General features: G+C 38.1%; 1 protein-coding gene across 1 annotated transcript in view; it reads right to left on the bottom strand.

Annotated features, from left to right (window-relative positions):
• Positions 1-6,632: 6,632 nt before the first annotated feature.
• Positions 6,633-10,895, bottom strand: part of LOC127661819 (tetratricopeptide repeat protein 9B-like) — a 30,461-nt gene continuing 26,198 nt past the window's right edge. The window contains exons 3-4 of the mRNA XM_052152734.1: positions 9,706-9,888; positions 6,633-8,722 (exon numbers count right to left, since the gene is read on the bottom strand). Coding sequence (XP_052008694.1) covers positions 8,628-8,722; positions 9,706-9,888 — 278 coding nt within the window. The 3' untranslated portion in view covers positions 6,633-8,627. The remainder of the gene's footprint in view (positions 8,723-9,705; positions 9,889-10,895) is intronic.

The following is a 10,895-nucleotide window of genomic DNA, read 5'->3' as shown; positions in this document are numbered from 1 at the left end:
CTTCAGCCCGCCCTAATGACCGCAGGTTCTGACCCGTGTGCAAAGTTTCAAGAGTTTTTGAGCATGTTAAGAGCCCCAAAAGTGCCCCGTAAGTCGTAAAAAAAAAAAAAAAAAAATAATAATAATAATAATAATAATAATAATAATAATAATGCGCTATGCGTAAAATGACTGAAGAGCTGACGAGTGGACGCACTTGTATTAGACCTATGTATTAGACAGATCTTCTGAGGTAAACTAAGCAAACTGTCAATCACTTCATTCGTGTTTTAGTTGGTTAATACTCCCATCCATCAAAATTTTGCTGACAAGACATTGGGTGGCTTTTATCCAGTCAAAAACCGAGGTGCGAGAGTGACAGGTCCCGCAGCCTGTTGTTGCGCTCCCTTCATATTTTGGTCATTACAGAGCCTCTGATTGAAGGAGAGAAACAGGGAATGGCTCATTTTATCAGAAACAGTCCAAACTACTGGGGAGAGATGGTTTTTGAACATTGGAATACAAATTAGAATCGATATTTCATTGAAAGTGAACATGATGGATTACTCTAACTGGAAACGCTCATGAAAACTGAGGAGGATATTTAGTTTTTTTCCCTATTTTTTTGTTGTTTTGGATTAAAAAGTGGGATGCATTTTGAAGAGTAGACCCTTACATTGAAATGTATGCTGGTGTTTCTTGGATTCGTCCGAACTGATCTGAACCATAGGAGATGAAAGATGAGTATTGCCGTTCATTTTGTTCATATTTACAGGGTGGGTCTGTCAGCATTTTATTGAACCCTTTCCTCTCTGGTGTATTGATTGCAAAAACAAGTTCAGAACGTGATTCTTGAGTGTTTTAGCTTTCAAATGATGCATAGTTTATGATAGTTGATTGAATATTTGTTATAAAACAAAGGTAATAAAATTATAAACACCCCCCCAGGGCCCGCCGGCGCCCCCCTGCTGGTTAACAGTCATTTTAGGGTTTGTTGGCAAAAAATTGGTTATAACTGTATACAGAAAAGGTTAATTTTATCACACTAATATCATGTTTACGCACACATTTATTTGTCGTGTGGCTATACATTTGAAATATTATTTTAACATTTACAGTTTGGCCTCCATTAAGTTCCGTTGTAAGTGCCTCACTGTAACCCAGATATTTGCTTTTTTTTTAAGAAAAGGAGGGGCAAGTCAAAATAAATTTTTGTGATAATCAATATTATGCCACAAATGCCGCTGAACAAGATGAACTCGTACTGAACCTGGAATATTCCTTTAAGCTTAAAGATAACAGCTGTGGGCAATATCAATATCTATCTTCTCCTTGTATACAAATTACTGCACTGCCGAGGACCCCTCTGTCAAGCTCCTGATGTTTGCAGCTGACACTACTGTCATCAGCCTCATCCAAGATGACTATGAAGGAAGGTTGAACGGCTGGCTGTCTGGTGCAGTCAAAACAACCTGGAGCTCAATACACTCAAAACGGTGGAGATGATTGTGGACTTTAGGAGAAACACCCCAACATTGACCCCAACTCACCATTCTAAACAGCACTGTGGCAGCAGTGGAGTCATTCAGGTTCCTGGGCACTACCATCTCATAGGACATGAAGTGGGAGACCCAAATTGACTCCATTGTGAAAAAGGTCCAGCAGACCTTTCCAGCTTAGGCTACTACCTTCTCCAGCTGAGGAAGTTCAACCTGCCACAGGCACTGCTGACACAGTTCTTCTCAGCAGTCATTGAGTCTGTCCTCTGCACTTCAATAACTGTCTGATTTGGTGCAGCTACAAAATCAGATATCAGAAGACTACAAAGGACAGTTCGGACTGCTGAGCAGATTACTGGTTGCCCCCTGCCATCCCTTCAAGAAATGTACACTTTCAAAGTGAGTAAAAAGGCTGTAAAAATCTCTCTGGACCCCACTCACCCAGCCCACTACCTTTTTGAACTGTTGACTTCTGGACGGCACTACAGAGAACTGAGCACCAGAACCTAACCTTATTTTTCTCAGGCTATCCATCTAATGAACAGATAAAACTGCCCAATTGAGCAACAATTATGTGCAATACACAACTCAGTCTATTTATATTTATCCAACATATCCAACCTCTTCTGCCATTACATTCCCTTGCAACAGATTTGTATTTTAATTTGTATATTGCACATACATGTATGTATATATATATATATATATATATATATATATATATATATATATATATATATATATATATATAATTGTCCTATTTTGAATTTCTATAAATACTTTAATTTCTAATCACTTTTTATTGTTATTCTATTTTTATTTTATTTTTTTTTATTATCTCTGTCTTGTTGCTGTATTTTTTGTGCACTGGAAGCTTCTGTCACCAAGACAAATTCCTTGTATGTGTAAGCATATTTGGCAATAAAGCTCACTCTGATTCTGATTCCAATAGCATTACATTAGAAAACAAGCAGCCTCTCTCGACTCCATTGTACGTACACGTGGGGGCTCAAACAAGGACACATTCAGTCTGTTTTCATCAGCCTATGCTCTCTGAGGACGTGGGAGGATACCACACTGAGGGATTCCTCTCCCTGAAAGAGATGCAATGGAAACAAGACACAGTGTTGTAGACCTGGCTAAATAAATATATCTAGCCATAAGTTCACCCAAATATGATGTTAGCATTTTGTGTTCCATGGAAGATAGAAAGTCATACGGGGTTGGAACATCATGAGGGTGAAAAAATGACAGATTTTCCATTTTGGGGTGAACTAGCCCTTTAATTCTTACTGGTTATGTTTCCATTGCAATGTAAACAGCTGACCAGAGCTGTTTTCATACAATAAACTATAACAGCCTCAGACATGCCACTGCTGCTTACAAGACCACACATACACAAACAGGCAGTCAAACACTTGCATAGCTTTGCTCATTTGCTCTTGTCTGTGAAAGCAGCAGCCACTCTTACGCTCCCAGACGCTAGCCAGTTACTTAGCAACCACACTTCACTTCCGTGGAATTGCTATAAAATGTAACAACAAAGAAAATAGGGGAAGATGGTGGACTTGACAGAACTGTCAAAAGAATTATACACTGAGAGACAAAGATTCTATTTTGCCAATCACTCATTTACTTCAAATGTTAGCTTTATGCTCTTTAATGGTCTGCTATATAATTTATTTTCAAATTGATTTAAAATGCTGCTCTCAGTATCAACATACTGTATTTCCATATTTCAAATTATTTTATATTGTCTTCCTTTTTATACAAATAAAGAAATCCCCATGTCTCCCCAATTTGGTATACCCAATTCCCAACGCTCTCTAATTCTTCACGATGGCACAGTTACTCACCTCAAAAAAGGAGAATGAATCTCAGTTGCTTCTGCTTCTGAGACAGTCAGCCTTTATCTTTCATTCTTGATATAATATACAAATGCGCTATTTCAAATTTGTTACTAATTATTGTGTCATGTAGGGAGACATCCCTTAACGTCCGTTGCGCGTTCATACAATAACTTGCATGGTTTAACACAATAACAAAGCAAGTCCTCGAGTGAACTTTCTTGCTACCATGAAGGAGCGTCCCTCCCAACATTTTATTCTCACTTGGAATAACATCACATTGAAAAAGTAAAAAGGGTTGTGAATGCCATTTCATGTTGACTTTAATACTTATTGGTTAAAAGATGCTAATTTTGGTGCTGTAGTTCACTGTGATTGTTATAGACCATATATTCCAATGAAGATGAGTTGGTCAGATGGAGATGCAAGGCAGTTTGGAAAGATATTTCACAAAAAAACTATTTTTCTCTCCAAATGGGACATCAGAACATCATTTACTTGATTACATCAGAAACTGGGTGTGGCAGGGCAGAGGGCGGGGCCGGGATTCCACACACCCAGCCCCTAATCAGGCCAATCAAGCCTCAGAGAGGGATAAAGGCCGACTGAAGACTGCAGTGGGACAGAGAAAGAGATTTACGGACAGCTGTCCGACACCTGTGTGTGTGTGTGTGTGTGTGTGTGTGTGTGTGTGTGTGTGTGTGTGTGTGTGTGTGTGTGTGTGTGTGTGTGTGTGTGTGTGTGTGTGTGTGTGTGTGTGTGTGTGTGTGTGTGCGAGCGTGTATTTATCACTTTGTGGGGACCAAATGTCCCCATAAGGATAGTAAAACCCGAAATTTTTGACCTTGTGGGGACATTTTGTCGGTCCCCATGAGGAAAACAGCTTATAAATCATACTAAATTGTTTTTTGAAAATGTAAAAATGCAGAAAGTTTTCTGTGAGGGTTAGGTTTAGGGGTAGGGTTAGGTTTAGGGGATAGAATATAAAGTTTGTACAGTATAAAAACCATTATGTCTATGGAAAGTCCCCATAAAACATGGAAACACAACATGTGTGTGTGTGTGTGTGTGCGTGTGTGTGTGTGTGTGTGTGTGTTTGCGTGTTTGCCTGCCTTTGTGGTTCAGTTTATTATTAAAATATTATTTATATCTTCAAGTCGGTTCTCGCCTCCTCCTTTCCCTTTACCCCCTGTTACACTAGGGATTTTGTGGACTATAGTTCATGCAAGTTTCTCTGACCTTCATCATTTCATGTCTTCTCCAAATTTCGATTCTGGGTCTTGCACTAGATTAGAGTTGATTTTACATTAAAGAAGCAAACAAAAATACTCGTTCAGTTTCTCTTTTTAAACTTTATTTGTAGACTTGGAATACCAATCAATAGTGCATTCCTGGACTTGCAGGTAAATGTAACCATTTTGCAGGTCTTCTGATGTTCAGTGGAAATATGCACTTCCCAAGAAGGCAATGAATGATTGCATTAATGCATTAACATTATAGTAACAGGAGTAACCAGAGGGTCCATGTCTCTCTCTCCAGAACAGGCAAAGGAATAGGAAAAAGAAAGCAGTGGATTTTTTTTTAACTTTCTCTTCTGGGAATCCCCTACTGTCATTCGATCACCCACACCAGATGACCTTTCTCTCTAGAGGTCAAAAGGCATACCCTGAATCCTTGGACTGCCAATTCCGACAAAAAAACAAGCCTAAGACATCATAAATAAGCCAAGATACAAGAACATTTGAACAGGTACAAAGTCGCCCCTTACAATGTTAAATATATTTTTCATAAATCTCTTTTATTTATCCTTGTCATTTGCTCTCTCACATATTGATAAAAACAATTGAATAAAGTAAAGCTTTTGACAACCATTTTTAAACCACACAAGTCTACTTTGACATTCAACAATCACATACCTCAAGTGACATTCAAAAAAAGAAAAATACATATAGTTTATTTGCTTGTCCATAACCAGAATGTGTTTTTGTTGTTGTTTACTGACAACAGTCATGTCTGATATTTCTCCATCTGTGCAGAAAGCGATTCAGCACATCAGGATAGTATATGAACCACAGCTGAAAGAAGCAAAGGTGATGACCGAAATTCCATACAGAATATCCGCATTATCAGCATTGCTTTGATATAGACAAAATGACCTTTCCATTTACAGAAATTAAAAGAACATAGCAAAGGTAAGGTGGAGAGAGAACGGCCACAAAACAGAAGAGACAAGAGACAGAGCTGAAAAGGTAGAAAGCGACAGTACATCACAGAAAACAAGCACTTGATTTCTCGTCAATCTGTGCTACATTATCAATAATTGCTTTGATCACTTAAAGGTGCACTCAGTATGTTTTGTTTTTTTAAATTTTGCTGGCTCTTCTTTGCCCAAGTGTACTGGGACTGTATACCAACACCTACAGTCATGGATGCAGTAGGTTTTGCTAACTGCTGCCACTTCACAATGCTGCTTTTTTATTATTCATTCTGCTTGGACAACATGATCACACAGGAAATTGATATGTTGGATCCAAATGTTCACGTACCCTGAAATAGACCCCATTCTGACAAATTACAAGCGCCATCACCCATCAAACATTTTTGCATCACTTTTCCACCAACCTCCCAGTCATGAAAACCAAGAAGTAACTGCGTTCATTTAAACAATGATGAGTGTGATTCTGAGGTTGGATTTTTCACTGTAAAATTAAAATTTTACTCCACTTACGGTTAGGTTTAGGGTTAAGCGGTTAATTAAATATGCATTCCTGTTGACGGACTCACCAACTCACTTTTGAGTGTTCAATATGTATATTGTGTTTGTTGTTATATAGTTTTCTTTTCTTGTTTTGTATAGATTTACTATTATGTTAATGTTCCCTAAAATGTATTGAGTACTGGAGAAGTGCTTTATAAAATAAACATTATTATTGTTGATGTTTTAAAGCTATTACTAGTAACATGGTGGAACTGCAAGACACGGCTGGCCATGGGGGTCAGCCTTTTCTATGACACTGACATGATGGGGGTCTTAATATCATGGGAGTATCATTTTAATTAGAGCTGTCAAAAATGCTATTTATTTATGTGGAACTACAGTTATAGAGAAGAAATTAGGAGTGCACCTTTAAGACAGCATTTTATCAACACAACCTCCAGTGTCAAAGTGGCAAAGAGGCTATAGTATGGCAAATGCCATTGGCTTATTACTCTGCTTTCTGAATCTCATCAGGATGTCTTCTTATCCGAATCTATGGCACAAAATTCATTAATTCTATGCCTTATATTAGGTCAGATGGATGATATCATCGGTCTGTCCCAGTCTCCTCAAAGCCATTAATCCAAACTAGACTCAGAATGACATGTGCTGTCAAAGGCATCTGCACATTCTAATGAATCCACTGGAGATACTCCCTTGATGGACAAAACATAAATAGATTTTTATGGTTGAGTAAAGTTGTATCCATCAAAAGGCTAGGAATATGGACTTGGAGGTTCAAAAAACCATTAGATTAAAAAAATGAAAGTTCTCTCATAATTTTACTCACCCTCATGCTATCCCAGATTTGTATGACTTCTTTCTTCTGCTGAACACAAACAAAGATTTGTTTAATAATAAAGCTCCATACAATACAAGTGAATGGTGACCAGAACTCCAAAAGCTCCAAAAAGTATATAAAAGGCAGGATAAAAGTAATCCACATGACTCCAGTGGTTTAATCAATGTCTTCTGATGCAATCCAGTTGATTTTGGTTGAGAACAGACCAAAATGCAACTCTTTTTTCACTGTACACATGATTTTAAAATCAATTACACTTCGTAGTTGTTGATGCATGTGCACATAACTAGATGGCGCTCAACAAAAGAGACTGCTGTCAAGATGTACAGTGAAAAAGGAGTTACATTTTGGTCTGTTCTCAACCAAAACCAACTGGATTGCTTTAGAAGACATTAATTAAAACCCTGGAGACTGATGGATTATGTTTATGCTGACTTTCTCTTTTTTGGAGCTTTTGGAGTTCTGGACACCATTCACTTGCATTGTATAGACCTTCAGAGCTGAGATATTCTCCAAAATATCTCCATTTGTGTTAAGCAGAAGAAAGAAAGTCATAAACATCTGGGATGGTATGAGAGTGAGTAAAAGATGAGAGAAGGTTTATGGGAATCAAGGACAGCCATGGTCACCAATCACCTTCGGCTTGGACATTTGGGTTAGTGATGACATGAGGGTGAGCAAATGATGACAGAATTTTATTTTTAGTTGAACTGTACGTTTTGGTTTAGCAGTCCTACCAATTGCCACATCAAAGCATTTTCAGTATGGCTCCATTAGTTAATAATATCCCAAAAGGCTCCATAACCATTATAACACAATAGATTGAATAAGGGGGAAGGGGCTATTAGACAGACCAATGTTTCAACATTTGTCAGTGGGAAATGGACAACAAGGTTCACAAAACATCTGCTAACATTAGTACGGAGGATTTTGTATCTTTGAGAAATGGAAAGATTACAACTTGCTTAAACCACTATAGTACCGTATAACGAACTGACAGTAACGATATTAAAGGACAAATTACATACACTTGAATTAGCCCTTGAATTGAAACAGTTTAGAATTTGAGTTGAGATATGCCCAAATTCAAGAGAGATAAAAAGGAGACAGAAAACAACCGGCATTGCAGGCGAGTGTGAATTGAGATCAACATCAACCAAGATTGAGATTTACTCTAAAACATTGACCTTCCATCTCAGTATTGAGCAGAGTGGATGGGAGACAAGGTCTCTTACTTTGAGTTCACTAGTCTAATCAGTGACCTGTAACATCTGCACTTTAGTAGCAGTGTGACTTTGATTCTTGTGCTTTCACTCTTTTATCTGCCTATAGACTCAAGACTCACAGGATCTCAATTCAACCAGCCCACATTACACTAGATTATGATTCTATAAAAGACATTATGCACATTTTGACATCCTAACTTGATAATGTAATTTTAAACTGGTATGTAATTATTATACAGCATTTCCTCTTTTTTCATTTTCTAGTTTGTTTGTCTCTATACCTGGGGAATGAAAAGCACCGGGGACATTGGGAGATACCTCAAAGAAAGAAAAGACAGTCGCAAGGTTTTGTGCTGTAGCTGTGTCCATTTCGAGTCCTTTTCATAGAGTGGCACAGCATGTGTATCCTGGTTGTTCATAGGATGAACTGCGTTGTGGAAAAGGGGAGAGGCTCGGAAAGAGAGGCTTTCTATCGGGAGGGCCTGGCTTCAGGAGGCGAAGTGGGGGTGGGGGGAGTTAACCCAACGACTCTTTCCCAATCTCACGTACCTGCTGACTGCTCTTACTCATCTTCATCTCCGTCAGCTGGATGTATCGAAGCACGTTTGTGTCTAGGTGGAGAGAATGAAATAAAGTCAATGTTGGGTAAAAAAAAAGAATAGAAAAAAGTAATCCATAACAAAAGACAAATTACTTCTCTAAAAATTGTAAACAGATTAGTTTGATGATTACTTAATTGAAAAAGTAATCACATTACTAATTACTATAATTTAAGTTACTCTCTAAAATACTTTCACATAAAAGTTTTTGGAAAGACAGTACTTTCTGTAATTGACAGACAGCAATTGTAATCTGATTACAAAAATGTAAAACCGTAACCAACTACCTGAATATAAGAAATGCAAGGGAGGAAGAAATGAGGAAACCAGCCAGCATTCACACAGGATGCATGTGAGTGGACTGTGCACCACAGAATTGAACAGAAGGTGCATTTAGAAGTGTGTTAACTCCCAAACACTTTCAATGTACACATTCAGTAATTTCATTATGTTTATACTGCCCCCAGATTAATTTTATTGTTCAATTGTATTTTTGTCAAGTCATATTACGTAGTACCTTCAATTTACATATTATTTTCACATTTCAAATTAACCAGCCATAACTAATAAAATGAGAGTGCAAAATTAAAATGATAACACGGGAAGTCAGCATGTTGTTTCAGAGAGTTCTGGAACCCTGGGTTTGACCACGTAATGTGGACTCACTGACAAGTGCCATCTCCAATCAGACATTTTTGCATATGCTCCAACATGTTTGTTTACCTTCCCCTGTGGCACGAACTGAAGTGCATTGCGTCAGCTGTGTTGGAGACCCAGTTTCAGATCCCGCATTGAAACCAGGAGGTAATCGCATTCACATTATCAGTGACAAGCACGGTTAGGAGGTTGCATTTTTCACTCTATATTTAAATGTTTGCTCCACTGATGGTTAGGTTTGGGATTGGGAAAAATGTCAAACCATTACATTTGAATTCAATCAATGCAAGACATGCATAATTTAGCTGTAGGATACATGATATAAAAGCATTCCCCACCTGTGGGTTCACGGCACTTGGCATCCCGTAGGTAACGCAGGGCACACTCATAGTCTCCAAGGTGGTAGAAGGCAATTCCAGCACGATACATGGCCTTAAAGTGATCCTGCTGGTGTCCCAGTACCTTCAAACAGTACTCCTTAACTCGCTCATAATTCACCAGTTCCGACTGCAGCAAGCATGCTAGAAAGACGGATGGATCAAATGGAAAGAGGGAGAAGCAGGAAGAGAAAAAGAAGGCAGGATTAGAAAAATGACAAGGACAGGGCAAAATAATAGAACGGGGAGAATTAATAAATCAAATAACCAAATGAACAAGGGAATCAAAATAGCCAGGAAATAAACAAGTACAACATTGTCTACAACACCCAGGCCTGAGTGAAAAGCAGGAGAAGGCACAGTTTGTTTTCTCACAGTCATCAGTTGTACTCAATGTCTGAGGGCAGCTGTTTCAGGCTCCAGATAATCACAATTGCACAAAGAGAAGGTCTAATTACATCTTTTAGCCACCCTAGGCTCAAAGACAGCGAAGAAGTAATTGTTTTATCTGCTAGTGTAAAGAAAAAAAGCTAATACAGGCACATCCCAGATATCCAAAGATGTGGTTAAATGCTAATGTGTGTGATTCCTTGTGTTACCAAATGGAACTGCAAAAATAATGACCAGGTTTCCAGAAAACTACCCCATCTGTCAGTGGTGGGACAGTTCTTAGTGTCCCCATAATTAAAAATTTTTTTTTTTTAAAAACATACTAAATAATGTTTTTTTTGAAAATGTACAAATATAGAACATTTTTTGTGAGGGTTAGGTTTAGGGGTAGGGTATAGATTCTATAGTTCATAAAGTATAAAAGTAATTATGTCTATGGAGATTCCTCATAACCTCATCAGGTTCTGATTCTTAAAATCATGCCGGAATATGGATTATCAGGTTTTGCACAAACTTGTGAAGTCAATGCCAGTTCAAGTGCTTTCATTTAAATCAAAAGGGAAACATACCAAATACTACAAAATAGAATTAAGTAAAGGTTATATTCAATTGGAAACAAGTTGGTCTGCCAAGTCAATACTTGTTTACTGCATCAGTGTAGCCCCAACCTTGGCCCAGGCTGACAGGCAGAGGTCTGATTCCTGCCAAGGTTAATGTCTGTCTGTGCAATTGAGAGACTCCTGAACACCAAATACACTGAC

This window comes from Xyrauchen texanus, chromosome 21 (assembly GCF_025860055.1).
Source record: "Xyrauchen texanus isolate HMW12.3.18 chromosome 21, RBS_HiC_50CHRs, whole genome shotgun sequence".
NCBI classification, from domain to species: Eukaryota; Metazoa; Chordata; class Actinopteri; order Cypriniformes; family Catostomidae; genus Xyrauchen; species Xyrauchen texanus.
Note: the sequence above shows the minus strand (reverse complement) of the source record. Positions and strands in the feature narration are given on the sequence as shown.